This window comes from Selaginella moellendorffii, unplaced genomic scaffold (genome assembly GCF_000143415.4).
Source record: "Selaginella moellendorffii unplaced genomic scaffold, v1.0 SELMOscaffold_59, whole genome shotgun sequence".
Taxonomy (NCBI): domain Eukaryota; kingdom Viridiplantae; phylum Streptophyta; class Lycopodiopsida; order Selaginellales; family Selaginellaceae; genus Selaginella; species Selaginella moellendorffii.
The window spans coordinates 31,406-51,016 of NW_003314320.1; the positions used below are offsets into that span (position 1 = coordinate 31,406).

The 19,611-nt window shown below is 40.1% G+C and overlaps 1 protein-coding gene across 2 annotated transcripts; it reads left to right on the forward strand.

The window, feature by feature from the left end:
- The first annotated feature begins 15,943 nt into the window (after positions 1 to 15,943).
- Positions 15,944 to 18,654, forward strand: LOC9644205. 2 transcript variants are annotated; one of them, XM_024688832.1, is made up of 11 exons: positions 15,944 to 16,186; positions 16,231 to 16,308; positions 16,355 to 16,426; positions 16,495 to 16,555; positions 16,620 to 16,675; positions 16,728 to 16,867; positions 16,917 to 17,037; positions 17,090 to 17,186; positions 17,237 to 17,319; positions 17,375 to 17,440; positions 17,559 to 18,654. In XM_024688832.1, the coding sequence occupies exons 1-11, from the start codon at positions 15,983 to 15,985 to the stop codon at positions 18,612 to 18,614; spliced, it is 2,034 nt and encodes a 677-aa protein (XP_024544600.1). In that variant the 5' UTR covers positions 15,944 to 15,982; the 3' UTR covers positions 18,615 to 18,654. The 2 variants fall into 2 exon arrangements, with proteins under 2 accessions (XP_024544600.1, XP_024544601.1); XM_024688833.1 differs by having other exon boundaries at positions 16,371 to 16,426.
- Positions 18,655 to 19,611: the final 957 nt, after the last annotated feature.

Genomic DNA, 19,611 nt, shown 5'->3' on the forward strand with positions numbered 1-19,611 from the left:
GACACGTTACTACAATCTAATAGCAAAACAAATTTCACGGAGAACATCTTGAAGGACCTACTTTGAAATATAGAACTTGTGACAAATTTAAATAGGTATAAGATTAATACTTAACTCTATTTTATCACTAATAACACTATTTTTTTTTGCAGAACAAAGAATTGGATGCAAGAAGGGTAAGATGGAAACACTATTTGAGAGTAACCCTACCTTTAACGGACTAAACGGGAAAAGGAAGATGGTATGGATAGTAGAATATGAAGCGGCATTTATCCACCTAAAAAAGAAATTGAGGAAGACTTCTATATTGGCTTTACGAGACTTTGATAAGGACTTCGAGGTAGAAATAGATGTTTTAGACTTTGCGTTAAGCATAATTTTGGAACAAAACAACCATCCAATGGTATTCTTTTCAAAAAAGTTAAACAAATTTTAGCGAAAGTGTAGCACACGTGGTTTTGACCATTTATCCTATAGTGATTTACCATAGGATAACACCACGAAGCGGAACCTAAACCCTCTTTATGCCACATGACACATGCCACGTGTTATATGCCACATGTCCAAAGGACAGTGGTGTGGAACCCGAGGTTCAGGGCCTTGGGCCACTGAACGAAGGAACGGTGCCAAACTCCCAAGCATGAAGCCAAGGAGTGACGGAACCGAACCACAGAGCAACTCCCAAGCATACAGCCCAAGGAGCGAAGGGACAAGAGCCCGGAGCGACTTGGAATAGTCATGGAGCAACCAGCATCCCAATGCCAAGACCAGCATGCAAAACGGAGCCAAATAGAGTCTAGCGCTATTTTGGCATACTGGTAGCCTAACGTGAGGATATAGGTACTCCACCAGCTAGCATGGAATGGAACTTGGGCTTAGACCCAAACTGGACACAGAACAAGGACAGGCACACAAGCAGGAGCTAGACTATGCCTCAAGTTGGTCGGCTATGCCCGACCTACTCACTATTCCTATTATACATTTGAAACCTCCCTTAGTATCAAGAGTTAGTCTCTGGGACAAGCTCGAAACTTACTAAATATGGAATGTCCTTAGATTGTGAATTTGGACACGGGACGAACACCATTGTGTTCAGACTGATCTCTACATTCCGTAGATATGCCAAATGAGCAAATCTGGACACTTTCCATAAATAGCATTTGGGACCGAAATGAGACTAACACAAAGGGCATGATAGCGAGGGTGTTTGGCAGACACGGTAAGCTATCATCTAGCGATATTGAGGGACCAATCTCAATACGCAAGGGTTCTTGTCACTAGCAAGTGCAAGACAAAACGAGACGGGAACTCCTTACTGGGCTAAGTATGCTTAGCTAATAACACGTAGGAATTCCATTCTTATGCTCATCCGATTTAAGTACACTCGAAATGCCTAGTTAACTCCACTAGCACAAGAGGGACTGATAAAGGGTCTAGCAATACCGACCTCCTGCCGTCGTGGCAGTAAGGAAAGAGTGTCCGTAAGGACTAGTCGACAGGTAACTTTCGATACCCGAAGTCATATGCGCGACACTCTCCCCCCCTAGGGAAGATCGACGTCCTCGTCGATGCATACTCCAGTCTAGAATACCGCCAAGGAAACAACTCTAGAAAAAGTTCACGGAATTCACACTATGTGAGAAATGCACCAACTTAAATGAGTGAGGGGGCAACCTCTTTGTCTAACGCGGATGCGCTACTAGCTCAGACACCTTCCGACCGTCGCTGACAAGGAAATGACCAACAAAGTTAGCCACCCTTGCTGCTCTGGGAGTCACCCAGCTTACAAAAGTGTGATATGCCCCTGCCTGCAAGGATATAGAGAGAGAAGCCAAAGGCCCCAACCCTCCTGAGCAAAGAAACCAAACTTGTCTGTAAGGTTTAGATAGACTACTGTCAACAGGCAGTTAGAGGTATTTACACAGTCACGCCCTTTGAATGGAATAAGAAACATCGACAGAGAGGCAGGTGATGTGACCAGTCAACAGTAGCTACCCCATGACGAGAGATTTCACCATGCACATGAAGTGCTGAAGCCAGTCTGCCTATACTGGCCCAAACTCAAAGATCAATATATGGACCATATCAAAGTTATAGACAATGATATCTAAGAGACTTAATTATCAGTGAATAAAGCTTAGATTAGAACACAAAAGTATTCCAAGTAAGTTATTATCTGATAAAGCAGTATTATAGTTTAGGAACCACCAAGCTCACAATCATTGGAAAACATAGGATTCACTATCCAACAAAATTCAATAGCAAGTATATCATCAAGTACACTCAATGAGAAAACTTAACTATCGAAGATTGTAGACAGTATGTGAAACAACTTACGAAAGATAACTTAAAGAACACTGAGTATCATTGACTGGTAGGTAAAATGCTTGCGAATGTATCACCCGAAGGAAATAACATCTTAATCGATCAGAACTAACTCAAGCAACAATCAACAGAACAGAATGAATGTGGCAAGACCAACAAACACTCATTCATGCCAATTATCACATAAGTTAATCTGAATAGATCCTGGTCAATAATACCAAGGAACCAAAGTTGCTTAAGTAAGTGTCAGCAACATCCTATCGATATCTCAAACCCAAGAGACCAATCCAGAGCAAACCACAAAGAACATGTGGTATTGCAAAAAGCCATAAGCCATCAAAAAGAACAACTAACCATCATGAAAGATCATCAATCATCCCATCAATAATGCATAATCGTCATCGAAGAAAGAATCCACCATCCTAAAGAATGGCAAATCATTCTAGATCAATGATAATCAAGCAAAACCTTTATCAAGGATAATCAACTATTCTAGATGATAGTCAATCATCATCAATGATTGCTAGATGCAAAAGCCAACTTTAACATTGAAGCTAATAAGCCAAAATGCCTTCCCCAACAACTCCTAGCAAATGGAGCAATGAGCATAAAAACTCAAGGAACCAAAAGCTCGAAGAAGGCTATAGCTAAATTTTTGTTTATAATGATCACAAGTCTTGTATGAACTAACTTCAATGCTAAAGAAGAAATCATAGTACAACCCACAATATCCTTCTCAACACATCTAGAAGTCAAACTTCATAATACAAAGCTAATAGAGAGCATATCTACATCGATCCAAAAACTAAGCACAATGAAGCTATACTCAACAAGTGATCATTGAATGATCCTCCATGAATCCATTTATAGCAAGACGTAACTCACTTCATAATAAGCCCAAAAAAAAAAAATCATTAATGATCGTTATATCCTGAACTCAAATCCAGCAAGGACTCAACATTCTAATATCGATCACTAACTCTTCCTCTCGCAGAGTTAGCATAGTCCATGACTAAATCACTTTTCAAAGAAAAGCTAAAGCTCAACCCTACTAAATAATTTCGTCTAGAATACAACTAACTTAAATTTGCCACTTAGCTCGTTTGAACATCAATACAGTTGCTAACTAGCAATTGTACAAATATAAATAACACAAAGCCATAGCCAAATCATCAACACTATCTTCATCAAGACTAAAGAAACTCAATATCAATCCTTGCAAGGATATCTCATTTCACTCAGATCTCAATATTAACAATGTCAATGACAAGGCATCACTTCAATGTTATCAACACCAAAACAAAACTAGAAGAAAGCACGAGTGAATCACTACTCAAAACTCTCTAGCAACCAAGCTAACCAAAGTCGAAGATACTTTAGTTAGTATCCAAGACCAATCCTCCAACAAAACTTAGTTACAGACAACACTTCATCAAGGAGTGATTCACCACGTCTAAGACTCAATGAAATCCAATACTATAGACTAGATGTAACCAAATGATATCAACAGAGATAGAGTCGACATGTCAACATGAAAAGCTCATGTAAGTCTAATGACATGATCCTGCGCAACATCATCCGGTAAAGCAAGCCCATCACTGCTAAATCATCATCGAGCGAAGCAAGTATCAACAGTCTTTGGACAAAGTCTACAAGTAATCACTAGTCGCAAAGCAACTAACAATCACTCCTCAACTTGCCTTCACAAGACCCAAACACCAACTCTTGTCATTAAGTTATATACTTGTCCAACATGAACGTGATACCCCAGGTATGAGATAAAAGTTCATAGACAAGCACAAACTAAATGACCACTTGAATCCAACTCAACCGCGATAAGCTCACCAAAACATTTAACCACTAACTCTGAGCATGTTTTGAAGAGGCTAACTATGCATGATCAACACTCAGTCAAAATGAAAGTGAAGATCATGAGATGGACTCATGTTGGTACACAACCTCCACTTAGATAAAGCTATAGTATGGGTACCAACATCTCAAACTCAAACAACTAAGTTGGACATCACTATCCTCAGCCAAAGCACAGGGCCACCAAGACCAAGTCAAGATTAGTGAGAGCTCACTACTCTCATAGAGTCTAAGCGAAATGCAAGGTGCAACCTACCACCGAGCATAATGCTACAAAAGAAAGGCACAAGAGTCACCCTTCTTAGAAAAGTGTAAAGGCCACTTTTCTACACCAACTCTAGACTCTATTCAACTCAATTGCTTTAGCCCCAAAAGTCAGCATCCCTTTCGGGCTGCGTCATACAAACTATTTACTAAGGTCTAACCCAACCAAACGACAGATCAGCCATTGGAAAAGCCTAAGAAAATTTATGGAAAAATTTCCATCTTAGAGAAAGAATGACTCTCAGTCCAAGATTGCAAACTTTCAAGACTCAACCAACTTCCTCCTACTAACAACTTCACATAGGTTCACCTCAACACGAATTCTCACGACCCATAATATGCTTAAGCATCGAACATCTTTGCCCATTTTTCCAATATCCAACACTGACATCCGCAAAGTGCAAAATGAACATTTAAGGCTTGATCACGAAGATCATATCTTCGGATATTCACATTGCACTAACACTCTTCTTCAATCACCTTCAAGATCCAATGTGAAGCCAAAACACTAACAAGAAAAATGACATGGAAAATCAAGTTTCAAGATAAATTCCTTATCACTTGAAATAACAATGCCACGTCCACTAACACAAGTGTTAGTGATGTCAATGCCATAACTACATATCTTCTCCATCCGATAATCTACTCCAAATGTTAACGGATAAACAAATAAGTCATAGCAAGTGAATGTTATAACCATTTTTCCAACACCTAATGGGCAAACTCAAGGAAATAAAGTACCAACTTAAGCCTAGCATAATGGACCACCATCAAAAATCCAGTTAAAGCTACTACAATGCTACTTCGTGCAAGTAGACTAGCTTCACTATCAACCACTTTAGGGTTGATCATCATTTAACCAAGCAACTTCGTAAACACATTGCTCACTATCACATGGGTATGATATAAAATCACAATGATTTGATCATCAATTGAGCAACACCACAAACAATGCCTATATCATTACTACAAAATTTATATAAGTATCAAGTGCCAACTCGATTCGACAAAATGCAACACAATTGCCACACTTCACCGATAAAGATTTATAACACCGAACACCACTAACTTTTGTTCACAACACAGTCAAGCTCATGCCACTCTCTTTCCTACCAAACTCAAAACTAATCCAACACCAAGCTACTCAAAGAGCAATAGCAAGATTCCCCAGAAAAGAATTGAGCATTGCAACCCACATCTTCAATAGCAAGCCTAGACAAAATGGTATAGCACTTCACTGCTATCCATCCCACAACTCACCATTGTAAGACTATCATCTCCAACATGCATCAAGATAGGGACTTTTGTTTGCATGATGTGAACACGAGCAATGAGTTAACACCTCGTTGCAAATTATCTCTCCAAGAAGAGAAAATGATTTACGTGTTTGATCCTTCGTCCTTGACGACTCTCTTTCCGGCCTTATCTTGACTAAACCTCAAGCTTGCATTCGCATTGCCTTCAGTTCAATCCAAGAAAAGTTTATGAAAGAGCACGGCAATGATTACTTGAATCAATAGACCAATCCCCACAGTCTTGATTGATTCACCCATAATCATGCCTAGGAAGGATCCACTAGTGCTGTTCTAAACAACTACAGACCAGCCTATTTGCCACTCATAACAAACCTAGGGAGGTTTGCTTTCACCCATAGTACATGGAACAACTCATGGAACCAATGATAAGCTAACATTAATCCTGCCAACTCAAAGTGTAACCTCGAGTTTCTAATGTGCCACACTCACGAGCCCAAGGGCAAACTCGTGTAAACAGAACAACTCAGTCTACCCTATGAGCCCAAGAGCAAGCTCACATAATATGGAACAACAAGGTAACCAAAACCTATAACAAGGAACCAATGCGAAGTCTTTACACCAAAACGCGTACCCATTTGGATCATTGTTTTCATCTTTACGTATGCAATGAGACTAGTTACCCAATCTCATTGGATAGCACTCGCTGAGACTCTATCTCTGATACCAAATGTAGCGCACGTGGTTTTGACCCTTTATCCTATGTGATTTACCATAGGATAACACCACGAAGCGGAACCTAAACCCTCTTTATGCCACGTGACACATGCCATGTGTCATATGCCACATGTCCAAAGGACAGTGGTGTGGAACCCGAGGTTCAAGGCCTTGGGCCACTGAACGAAGGAACGGTGCCAAACTCCCAAGCATGAAGCCAAGGAGTGACGGAACCGAACCATGGAGCAACTCCCGAGCATACAACCCAAGGAGCGAAGGGACAGGAGCCTAGAGCGACTTGGAATAGTCCTGGAGCAACCAACATCCCAATGCCAGGACCAGCACGCAAAACAGAGCTAAATAGAGTCTAGTGCTATTTTGGCATACCGGTGGCCTAACGTGAGGATATGGGTACTCCACCAGCTAGCATGGAATGGAACTTGAGCTTAGACCCAAGTCAGACTTAGAACAAGGACAGGCACGCAAGCGGGAGTTAGACTATGCCTCAGGTTGGTCGGCCATGCCTGACCTACCCACTATCCCTACTATACATTTCCCCCCTTGAGGAACACATGCTTTGGGCTTTCACCCCAAGCCTCCCTTAGTATCAAGAGTTAGTCTCTAGGACAAGCTCGAAACTTATTAAATATGGAATGTCCTTAGATTGTGAATTTGGACACGGGACGAACACCATTGTGTTCAGGCCGATCTCTACATTTTGTAAATATGCCAAATGAGCAAATCTGGACACTTTCCATAAATAGCATTTGGGACCGAAATGAGACTAACACAAAGGGCATGATAGCAAGGGTGTTTGGTAGACACGGTAAGCTATCATTCAACAATATTGAGGGACCAATCTCAATACGCGAGGGTTCTTGTCACTAGCAAGTGCAAGACAAAACGAGATGGGAACTCCTTATCGAGCTAAATATGCTTAGCTAATAACACGTAGGAATTCCGTCCTTATGCTCGTCCGGTCTAAGTACACTTGAAATGCCCAGTTAACTCCACTAGCACAAGAGGGACTGATAAAGGGTCCAGCAATACTAACCTCCTGCCGTCGTGGCAGTAAGGTAAGAGTGTCCGTAAGGACTAGTCAATGGGTAACTTTCGATACCCGAAGTCACATGCGCGACAGTGGCCTACCCACGAAAAGGAATAATTTGCAGTGGTCAAAATGCTCAAAAAATGGCAATACTACATTAGGAGTCACTTCAAAGTATACACAGATAATGTGGTAATGAAAAACTTTTTGTCACAGTTGAACTTACGAGGAAAATAGGGTTGGTGGGCCAATGCTTTGGCCAAGTTTAATTGTGAGATTCTATATAAACTTGGGAAGAGCAATATCGTGGTATGCTCTAAGTCTAAAAGTAAGCTTAAAATTGGCAATATCTAGCATGATAGAAACCTTTTGAGATAATATGTAGACAACACATGAAGATGATGGTCTAGCACAAGTGTTGCTAAGGAACCAAAATGCACGGGATGTTTGCTAAAGAGGCAAGCTACATAGGGAACAGAAAATAGATTATGTGGAATGCAATAAACTTATTTATTATAAGCAGATAAAAATGTATATTTCAAAAGGGGAACTAAGAAAGTAGCCTTTGAAAAGTGTCATGATAGACTTCTTGCAAAACATGGGTGGAGTGTCTAAGACGATGGGCTTACTTAAGAGAATGTATCATTGGTTAGACATGGCTAAGAACATTCAATATTATGTAAAGACATATCTAATATATCAGTAGGTAAAAGCTGTAATTAAGGCTAGTGGGGGATTGTTACAAAACCTCCCAATTCTAGATTGTCCATAGAAATGTCTTATGGTGGATTTCATCATGGGACTTCTCCTAAGTGAGGGGTTTGATGTGATATTCATACTGGTGGATTAATTTTCTAAGATGGCACATTTCATACCCACCACAATGGAAGTGGAAGCAAAAGGTGTGGTGAAGTTATTCTTTGAACAAGTGATTCGAATGTGGGGAAAGCCAAAAGAAATTATCTCAAACCGAGATAAAATTTTCACCAGTAGGTTCTAGAGAACTTTTTTAGAGTAGTATCACACTAAGCTGAAATTCAACATAGCCCATCACCCACAAATAAATAGAGTATTGAGTTAAATATAATAGCAATGACACTTCTTGATAGATGAACAAAAAAAAAAGGTGAATAGGCAATTGGAGGATTATTTACGATGTTATATCTTCAGAGATTAAACTGATTGGGTAAGTTATTTGAAATTTGCAAAAATATGTTATAACAACTCATCACATTCGAGTATTGGGATGAATCCATAGAAAATAATCAATGGATGAGCTATTGAAGGTTGCATAGAGCTCTATGTGGCCAAGTATCACGAAGAGTTACCCACAATAGAGGCGTTCATAGTGGAAAGGCTAAACATTTGGAATCTAGTGAGAGATTCTTTAGAACAGGCTCAACAAAAGCAAACGAAATACGTGAATCACAAGTGCCAAGACGTAGAGTTCTAACTTGGGGAGAAGGTGTGGCTAAACACAAAGAACCTAAAGTTACTAAGTGGGATTAGTTGAAAGTTGACCCAAACGTAAAATACATATATTCCTGGAAATGAACTGATCTTGAGTTCCTTAAGCAAAATTCATGGGGCTTTGTAAGATAGAGGCTCAAATTGGTAAGATGGCTTACTACCTTTGACTTTCCTAAGAGATGGGGAAAATGCACCTTGTATTCCACATGAACTTACTCAAACTAGACTTGCTTCACAAGGACTAAATAAAACCCTTACCCAAAGTTAACAAAGGGGAGAAAGAATATGAGATTAAGCCCATCCTTAATGTATGTAAGAGCAAGCAATAGAAATGCAAAGTAAGGGAGTTCTATGTAAAGTGGAAAGTTGACTCTATGAAATAACATAGGAATTAAAGGAGAACTTGGTGAATATACAAGATCTAGTAGAAGAATTTTTGCAAGATAGAACTTTATACACTTATGCAAAGTTCAATTAAAGTGTCCATTTATGAAATGGAGTAATGTCATATGTTCAAGAATCAAAGACGCGCCAAAGTTAAATTAATTAGCATGAGTTTAGTTAAGTTCACTAGGCATAAAGAGTTACACCTGACTCCCCGAGGGGATGTTAAATCTGTAGATATATTTTATGGAGGTTGAGTTCGAATTCCAACCCTCTAGTAAAGAAAGGTTGGGTTCAAGTCCCAACTCTTTACTAGGGCAAGGTGAGGTGAGGACACCTATATCTTGTCATCATGGGCTTTTAGCTAGGGAGGCTGTCTTAGGCACATCGCTAAGTGGGGGGATACCCCTGAAGACATGGTCAATAAGTCATAGAATTAAATAAAGATATTTGATATGGGCATCGAACTTCTTCTAAGGGTGGTGGAGTTGTAAAGAACCAAACTCTCTAAGGTGTCATAGGCTAAAGGATCTTGAAATCATATCTAGAATAATAAAGATTTCATTAGATGAGGCTGAGTTCAAGATCAAATATGAGACTAAGTTCAAGACCAAGTCCAAGATCTGAAATTAGGTCCGAGACTAAGTCCAAGATCTAAAATTGGGTCTAAGACCGAGTTTGAAATCGAGTTCAAAATTGAGTACTAAATTGAGTATGAAACTGAGTCCGAGACTAAATCCAAATATTAATACAGATCATGGCATGAAAGCCCAAAGTAATTGTCCCTCGGGGGGAAGGGCAAAGCGTTCCAAAAGTATAGTAGGGATAGTGAGGTTTAAGAATCAATTTTGAAAGAACTCTCCAACAATGCTTCCAAACTAACTTAAAGTTGGGATTAGGGGTTAGGGGCTTTAGGTGGGAGTGAGCATGAACTCAAATGGTGCCAAAAAAACCATCTAAAGAAGTGCTTAAAAGTAGCTTCCACTCTTAGAAGGGAAATCAATTGTAATGCTCTCAGCTCATGTAGAGTGGTGCTTCATTTGACTACCATATAGCTCATTAATCCTCGTTCCTTGTTAAGAGCTTTGGCCTTCCCTTTGGGATGGAGGTGGGGGAGTAGGGGTACCCATATTGAGCCATTTCCCCCTAAGGTCTTGAAATAAGAGATGCATTTAAGACTTGGGATTTAAAGGGTCTTATGATTAAGTCTTGTTGTAGCAAGGGATGTTACAAACCTAGAAGTTTAGTGTGCTTAGTTATTTGTGCCTGTAAGGAGTGTAATTGAATTTTAAGTCTAATCTCACCCAAGGAGGGGGATTATGAGAGAATTTAAGAATCCATGGATAGATGGCTAACACTTCATTTCTTGTGTAATGAGTAATTGAATCCAAGTAAAACCAAATAGGAGTTAGTACAATAGGCAAGAATCTTAATAAAGGAACTTAACTAATGTTAAGGTAGTGATGGTTGGATAAACAAGGTAAATTGGCAAATTGAAAAGGAAAAATTTATGGTTTACATGTTGTTATGAATCACAACCTATAATGATATAGAATCGAGAGAATGATCGAAATGCTGGCAAAGAAAACTTTTTAAAACAAGACTTTGGGAGAAAGAAAGTGGTGGGTGATCTTGATAATGCAGAAGAAAGCTCTTCATTTTGTTGCTTTTAAGTTTTGGAAGTTTGAACTTTTATGATAAGGTTTATGAAAAGTATAAAAAGACTATATTATTGTATAATATTAAAAGTCTATATTGTCTTACAATATATATATACTAGATTCAAAAATATGCTTAAAGTTATCACAGAATAAAAAGAAATATCACCTCAAATGTGTCATTACTAATATGCAATTATGTGAAAAGTAAAAAAGAATTTATTCTAGGATCTAACATTGATTAACACTTTTATAATAAAGTCTATGTGAAGTATAGAGTACTATGTTGTACAATGTTAAAAGTAAGCATATATTGAAATAAAAAACATGCTCAAAGTTATTATATAGACTAACTTTTTGTAGAACGGAAAGCAATATCACCTCAAACATGTGCCATAATGTGAAAGATATGAATGATTTTATTATAGGATCTACCATCGATCAACTGTTGCAAAAAGAACTTATATAGTAGAAATATTTTAGTCTTAAATATTGTAGATATATTCAATACTTGATTAAAGCCAGAAATCATCACATTCTTCTATACTTATTTCAATATATTCTATCTATATACTACCATCTATCACCTATAATAGATTATCTGTCACATTACTTTGGAAATAACACCTCAATGGGATAAGAATAATACAAATATGTATAATAAGAAAAATATTTATAAAAAAAATTAATTTAAGAACCTTATATTTTATGACAAGATTCTATGATATGCCAGATATGACATGCTAGACACAACATGACAGAAAACCTGACTCAAGTCCCATAATTTTGTAATGCCATCAATTCAATGCCATCAATGTAAATTGGGACTTATAATTTTGTAATGCCATCAATTCAACACATATAGCTATCACATTATTTTCACATTATGGAACAGACACACCTTTATTATTAGGTTATAACACAAAAGTATTTTGTCACGTCATCAAATCTAGAAAGGAGTAGAAATTGTAGATTACTAGCAAATAATTGGGAACGACTTAGTGGGATCTATAGACTTCAAGAACAATGCCATAAAGAGTAAATCATTATTTTTTGCCTCCCCCTTGTAGTGCTGCCTCGATCTGCATTGCTCAACACCACCTCCTCACATGCCTTTATGTCACCACCTCCATACTTGCCATGTCAATCAGGTTTTACTTATTTATTCTCTATAAAACCATAAAGTCTAGTTTCAACATGCCCGAAATTGGAAAAGAGCAGATAGAGGGTGAAGGGGCTAAAGCCAAACTAAAGCTCAAGTTCATGTTTATCATGGTCCATGTGGTTAAAGTCCTTGGTGGGGAGTTTGAGGGACTTGAGGAAGTACATGTTCCGTCGCTCCTGGATAAGTGGTACCAGAGTTATAATGGTGGTTTCCATGTCCATTCATCTTTGCCAACCTCACTTCTGTGTCTAAAAAATGGCTAGAGAGCTCGTTCTTGAGCTATCTTTCCTTCGTTCCCTCTTTTTGTCAAAATGTCCACTCTGAATGCCAGTGCAACAATCAATTGTGACCAAACCTTTATGATTGTTGCTGAGTTAAGGGGTTCCTATTGTTAAACATCCTGGCACAATGGGCCTTCCACACTTGCCATGTGAACTAGGCTGCACTAGCTAGGATGGCATGCTATGTGGGCCAGATGAGGTTGGGCCAGGTGCCTTGCCATGCCGTGCAAGCTGGGATTGGCACTGCTAGGGCCAGAACGAGCTAGCACCTTGCCATGCCACATGGGCTGCACAAGCCAAGCTAAGCACCTCCAAGGCTAGGACAAGGTTGAGCTAGGCACCACACTACACCACGCAGGTTGGGCAAGTGCCTTGGCACTCCTAGTATGCCGCTGCTCGTGCTTGATATACCAGTATACCAGTATGCTGGCACCTACCACCATGCTGTGTAGGTTGGGCCTGGACGAGTGCCTTGGCACACCATGTAGGCTAGGCAAGTGTCAGGCAAGGCACGTTGTGAGCTAGGCTGGGTGCCTCACCCGCTACCGCCTGCTCCTAGTATGCCAACATAGTGATTAGCCTATGCACAGTGAGGCATAGATTGCACTATACTGGGTACTAGGCCCATTGTTGCTTGCACTCGATATGCCAACGTACTAGTGAATATAGGCCAAGCACGTGTAAGCTTCTGAATTTAGACTTATCAAGATGTCATTCAACTCAATACTACTCAAACCCAAAGATGCTTAACTTTCAGTATCCCAAGACCTTTAACCAATTGAAAAAAAGAGTGCACTTTTGTTCATGGGCTCTTTATCTTTATATTTAAACCTTAATGAATAGTTTTTTAAGTCATTCCTTTTAATTATTTACAATTTACCATGCTTCCCTACAAGTTTATGCCCTCATAAATGAAAGTTGAGAGTTGCAACTCTCCTAAGAACCTTGCTATCTTGACAACTTACCCTTGTTTAGCCGGAGGCAAACTAAACCTACCTAATATCAATTTTAACATATGGTGTGATTCCCTTAGCAAACCAACAAAGTTAAACCCAAAACCGCTCTAATACCAAATGGAAGTTTTTGAATTTAGGAGGTCATCTAGCTCAGTACTACTTAAACCCAAGGATGCTTAACCCCAAGTATCTTAACACCCTTAAAAAATTGGAAAAAAAAGGTGCACTTTTGTTCATAAGCTTATTACTTTTATATTTGAACCCCTATGGATTATCTCTCAAAATCATTCCTTTTGACTATTTACACAACACTATTATAGTTGAATGATTAGAGTGTAAGTGAACACTACTTTTTTAGGAGTTCCACTCCTACTTTCAACTTTCTAAGTTGGAGTTTTTAGTTCAAACATGTTATGCTCATTAAACTTCCATTTTGACCATTGCTATATAACACCATTTTGGCTTCACTTTGGGGGATAAGGATTTGTGTCTCACATAGGGTTTTTTCTCTTGGGTCTGGGTGAAGGTGGATAGTATTAGGATTTGCAACATTCTAAATCCAAGGAGATTAGAATTTTTGGATCTCCAATTAAAATATAAGGCTGCAATCATGCTAAAGTGAATGTAAAGCAAAAGTTGATTGTCATCATTTTCTCCTATTTTAGTTCTAGTGGAGATGCCCATATAATGCTAACCACGAATTTGCCAACTCCAACTTCATTGATATTCAAAGCTATTTATAACGTTTTTTAGTTTTCTTGCCCTTCTATCAACATGCACTCGTTTTTTGCATAGGTTTGTAAGTGAGCTTCAATCCACATGTAATGGCAACATCTTCTTTGAGCTATCACCTCTTATTAGTTCAAAACAAAAGGGGATGGAGGTCAAGCAAGACATCTATAGCTAGTACAAAATCAAAACCACACACTTCAAACATTTTAAATACACAGTATTTATAGTTCATTCTAGTGGGTATTTAGATTGCATGAAAAAGGCATGCAATTGAGAGTATGGTAAAAATTTCATATTTTTTGAAGGATTTGTAATCAATCCTCCTATCCGTGACACCATTAATATTAAATTCAAGTGTCAGTTTTGCAAAAATGTTTTATTATATCATGCCATTTGCAACTTTCTTCCATAGGATAGAGAGGCTTGAAGATATTATAATGATAAAATCTAATGTAGTACCTAAAGAATGGTCGGTTGATACTGGGGTTGCGTTCACTTTATATGAGATTAAAAATCTTAAGAAATCTTGTTTTAATCTTGAGAGGAAGAGAGTTGAAAACATGAGTAATAGAACTAACACTATTCCCATAGAGATGTATAGAAGACTTGTAAGAAAAGGTAAGGTAATTAAATTTATTAAGGTAAAATAAGTTTAGTTTAGACATTTGAGTGTGAGATTCTTTTCATGAAGTACATCACTGCGCTAGCAAAAAAGTATACTATAAAAACAAAAAGTGAAGAGTATATAATTATCATTTAAGACTTTTCTTCTTGCTCATGTTCAAACTTTATAAAATGCAAGGAACATAAAAAGGCATATACTCCTTGCAAGCATATATACTATGTCTTAATTAACATTTTGCATTATATAGTGGATACTTACTATTGTTGAGTTATAAAAGATTTTAGAGGTAATTAGATTATGTGTATTCTCTACCAATATTAGAAACTTTTATATTTTATATAATTATTAGAAATACATACTTTTCATTTTATATACTTTTTATTTTTAATTTTTTTAAATTTTATATACAAGAGTTCTTTTTGCAATAATGCCCATAATATTCATGTTTCTCATAGATGCATAGCCTTCCAAAAGAATCTTAATTCAAAAGAATCTTAATTCAGACATGATAATTTATAAAAAGCAGAATGGATCTAAATCTTATCTTATTTACAATTCTGATGAACCTATATATTTTGGCACATAGAATATTGATAAGAAATCTCTTACAAAATATTTTTATTAATAAACAGATGTTAAAATATATTGCAAAGTTAGGTTTGCCATGAACCTTAACTTCTGAAACTTTGTAATATTTTTATTGAACTACATTAGTCAGCTCGTGAATTAAAAGGGTTATAAAATGACCCAACGCTTAACACATGCCAGATGCAATTTTTGCCGACTACAATGTCCATTTTCAGATGCAGAATGTCTTGGGAGCTTTTAAAGCTCCCCAGGAGCAATTCTGCTTCGGATTGGTATTCTCCAGTCCTCGAAGCTGCAGGCTTTTTCACTTCGATGAGAGCCCTCAGGCCGTCAATCGCTGTCCCTGCTAGGATAGATTGCACCAAGCAGATGGCGGCATCGGAAGTGCCACTGAAATCGGCTGAGAACACTGCACTGCTCACGGAGAGCCACTGCTGGTGCCTTGTCGCGGCGAACCACCCAAATTTTGGGGGCAACTTGACGTGGTCCTTCAGATGGTCCAGGTAGGAGGCTGTTTGTGAGCCTTCCCCGACGATGCTCCACGTATACGGAGGAAGTGGGCTCGGCACTATTCTGTCCTCTTCGGCCAAAACCACCTCCCTCACCAGTCGGCCACGCCGGAGGACACAAACCGCATCGTACGATACATGGGAGACTTGGTAGTGTGGCCTACGCTCACCTCCTCTTCTTCCTCTTCTTTCTTCCTCTTCATTTTCACAATTCTAGGGTTCTTTGGTGTTCCTTTTGTGATCATGGCGGCTGTGGGGTACTTGTACAAGCGGCTGTATGCGGGTGCGCCACCTCAATGGCAGTTGATAGATGTTGGCCGACATGTCCGTGCAGCATCCCAGGTATGCTATTTTGTGCTTGGTGTCTTACCCTGAATCCCTTGCAGCATGGCGCGGCTGCCATCGAGGAGAAGATGTATGTGGTAGGAGGATGCTGCACGGACCGATACTTGAACGATGTGCTGGTGAGTTAAGTATCTTTCTCAGGTTCTTAGTAACACTCTCGTGGAGGTTTTCGATTTGGGAGGCTTGAGGTGGTCGACAGCCCAACCTTGTCCCGTGTCGTGCGCCGGCCATTCCGTGGTGAGTGAGGCTATTCTTCAAGTTGTTTATAGGGGGCTTTGCTTAAACACGGTCGACGAGCTTTGCAGGTAGCAAGTGGAAAAACGCTCTTACTCGTTGTTGGCATTCCGTCTGATGAAAAGATGCGCGGTACTGTGTGGCTTTTGTTTTCCTCCTTTCCATGCCTTGGGCTCATCAATCTCCGTGTATGCAGTGTACCAATTTGACACGAATCAGTGGTCACGTTTGAAGACGGGGGGAGACACTCCGGTAAGCAAGCATTCTAGATGTTTTAGCTTGTCGTTAAATCTTCAAGTCATAGGCTGCAACTCGCGGTCACTCCACCACCCTGATCGGGAGCAAAATATGGGTGTATGGCGGTGTGGATTTTCATGGTCAGCTGCGCCGTGAGCTACATGCACTCGATCTGGGAAGCAATCAGTGGGAGCTGATCGAAGCACGGTAATATATCAATCCGCAATTCCTGTTTTACTTGCGGCCTCCATGGCAGTGGCGTCATCCCACCAGCGCTTTCTTTCCATGCTGCTGTGCATGAGGGCAACCATCTGTACCTTTTCGGAGCTGGCTCATCAGGCTTCTGCAAGAACCTATACGCACTGGATCTCGTAGAGGTATGCACGGAGTAAGACGCAACTCTGATGGTGTCGCCAAATTGTTTTGCAGAGAGAATGGTCCAGGTATCCAGATCAAGGTCCTGCCCTCGTGCCTGCCGCACGTTTTGCAACTGCAGTCACTGAAAACCAGTGCTATGTTGTTGGTGGTAAATTTGGCTTTCTGCTGCTCCGTTTATACCTCATATATCTATAACAGGCTCTACGAAAGAAACCATGCTACTGAACATGGAGTCTTTGGAGTGGACTGTAGTGTGTGCCGAACCTCGTTTGGCTACTGAGGTAAGTGCTTAAGTTGCACTTGTCTCTCTGACTACTAAGTCTACGTAACGTGTAGAGCCTGAGCTTGGTGCACGCAAGAATCAAAGGTCGAGGCGCTCTGGTTGCTTCAGGGGGGAATCCGGTACGTGTGTGTTCCGTCTTGGACGCCGCAAGGGCGTGTTCTTGACAATGAACTCCAAGATTTTAGCTCTATGTGTTGGCCGCTCACCCGATTGATCCTCTGCCCTTCTTGCCTGCAGTTTAGCGTCTTTCTACTCAAGACTATGAAGTCATATCCGGTGCTTCCGCATCCGATGGGCAAGTGCCAGGTGAGGAGCGTAGACGGGCCACTTCTGGAGCTGTTTGAGATTCCAGACGCAGGAGAGCAGGCCCTTAAGATTATAGACAGGCTTTGGACCAAGGTGGGGAACGGAGGCGACTTGGTGAGGGACGGCCGTCCTCTGGAACGTGACGATGTCATCTTTCCAGGAGACGAGCTAACATTCCGCCCGAATGATTTTGTTGGAATACGTGGTAGCATTCATCACCAGGTCTGTGAGGTCCGTCTCATGGCACTTGGAGGCTGTCAGCTAGTCCTCGCCGCGGCGAAGATCGAGCTCATTAGAGGGGAAGGGTGGCTAGAACCGCGGGAGGAAATTGAGAGCCAAGCCTTCGCAGGGTGGAATAGCAGGAGGCCAGGGGACACGATGGAGTACCTGGTGGAGGGTGCTAAAGTTCCCCGTTTTTACAGGCTGGAGCATGTAGCTAACGATGAGGGCACATTCATGGAGGAGATATCGACCACAACCCCGGACGAGTTCCCCTACACCCTCTGCTTCAAACTGGACGCGATGCTCATGCACATGAGTGTGGCCGAGGACATCATCACGGGCTACTATATGAAGGAAGAGATTGGCGAGGTGGACATCTGGAGGGCTCTCGTGATGTTGGTGGGAGTGAACATCAGATGCCGCACCCTCAAGCCGTGGATGGTGATCACGGACCTCAAAGACGAATGGCACTTCGCGTGGATGGACTGGCCACGCATGTACGTGTGCAAGGCGTGGAGCAGGAGCCAGGGACTGGGGATTCTCTGTGACCTGTGCCACGACTACAACCTGGTAACCTCGCCTGAGACGAAGGGCTGTCTCTCGAACCTGCCTAGCATCTTCACTCGCGCTTGTCCGGGGTTCAAATGGGATATGGATGAGGAGACGCGGGTGATGTTCGCCCCTCGCCCGCCTGTCTATCATAGGTGTGCTGAAACTGGCAGGGCACTCAAGCAATATAGACCTGAGGAGCTTATTTATAGGTGATCAGTTGCTGTACCATTGCAATCTTAGTGAGTATTTCTTATCCTCCTCAAACAAACTGTCTTGGATATTGAGTCTTTGTATTGGTCTGGGCCATGACTCTCAAGGACAAGGCCAAGGCAGGGGTCACCATTCGCCGCTTTTAGCCTGCATGCCTCCTATCAGGTGGTTTAAACGCTTAAAAACTGTTTATTAAGTTATCAAGAGATGATTGTATGTGTGAACTACATGCGCCAGGAGCTGGATCAGCAGGCTCGCTGAAAGAGCTGAAGTGGAGCTTATATATTTATGCTTAAAAATTCAAAGATCCCAGAGCACTAAACTTCCAAGAACACCAACACTGAAACGCTGGATCTTGCTTGTGCCAAGGAGTTTCACAGCCCGGCTTTTGCGGGCCACTGTCTCGCAAGCTCATCATAAAGCTCATGGGAAGCAAATGAAAATTCCAAGTGAAAGAGCTGTGGGTAAACTCTTTTTGTTGATCAATCCATCTTTGGATATTTATTCGCTTTTTCCATGTTGTTAGGTTTTAAGGATATTTCTAAGAAAGAAGAAGGTTTATATTTCTAGCAATCCAAACAGTAACTTTTATGCTTGCTAAATTTTGGATTTTTATATTAAGCAAACCAGGAGGATGGTAATGAATATATCTAGAATATGCTTGGATATTCTAGGTATTCATTTAGATTAATGTTGTATTTATAATTTATAAAAAATGTTTATAATTTATAAACTTTCTTAAACCCTAAGATATTCTTTTTTATTCTATCATCTAATGGTTTATATGCAATATAAATTACAAACATGCTTATAATTATAAACTTTATTTAATAAATTAGATTAATAAGTAAAAATAACACTACTATTAAGAAAACCAAGCATTGTACTTGGTATCCTGAAAATTTTACTTCAACAGTTTTAGTCAATTTGAGAATAGAAATTTCTGTATTAAAATTAAACGATTTCTAAATTTATATTCATCAAATTATGGTGGAAAAGT

What these genes read in the sequence shown, in the direction of transcription:
- LOC9644205 (XM_024688832.1), top strand. Translation starts at nt 15,983, where the DNA reads ATGGGAGACTTGGTAGTGTGGCCTACGCTCACCTCCTCTTCTTCCTCT. An exon ending in GTCTGATGAAAAGATGCGCG is followed by an intron (nt 16,556 to 16,619) that starts GTACTGTGTGGC and finishes CCGTGTATGCAG; the next exon opens with TGTACCAATTTGACACGAAT. An exon ending in TTGCTTCAGGGGGGAATCCG is followed by an intron (nt 17,441 to 17,558) that starts GTACGTGTGTGT and finishes TCTTGCCTGCAG; the next exon opens with TTTAGCGTCTTTCTACTCAA.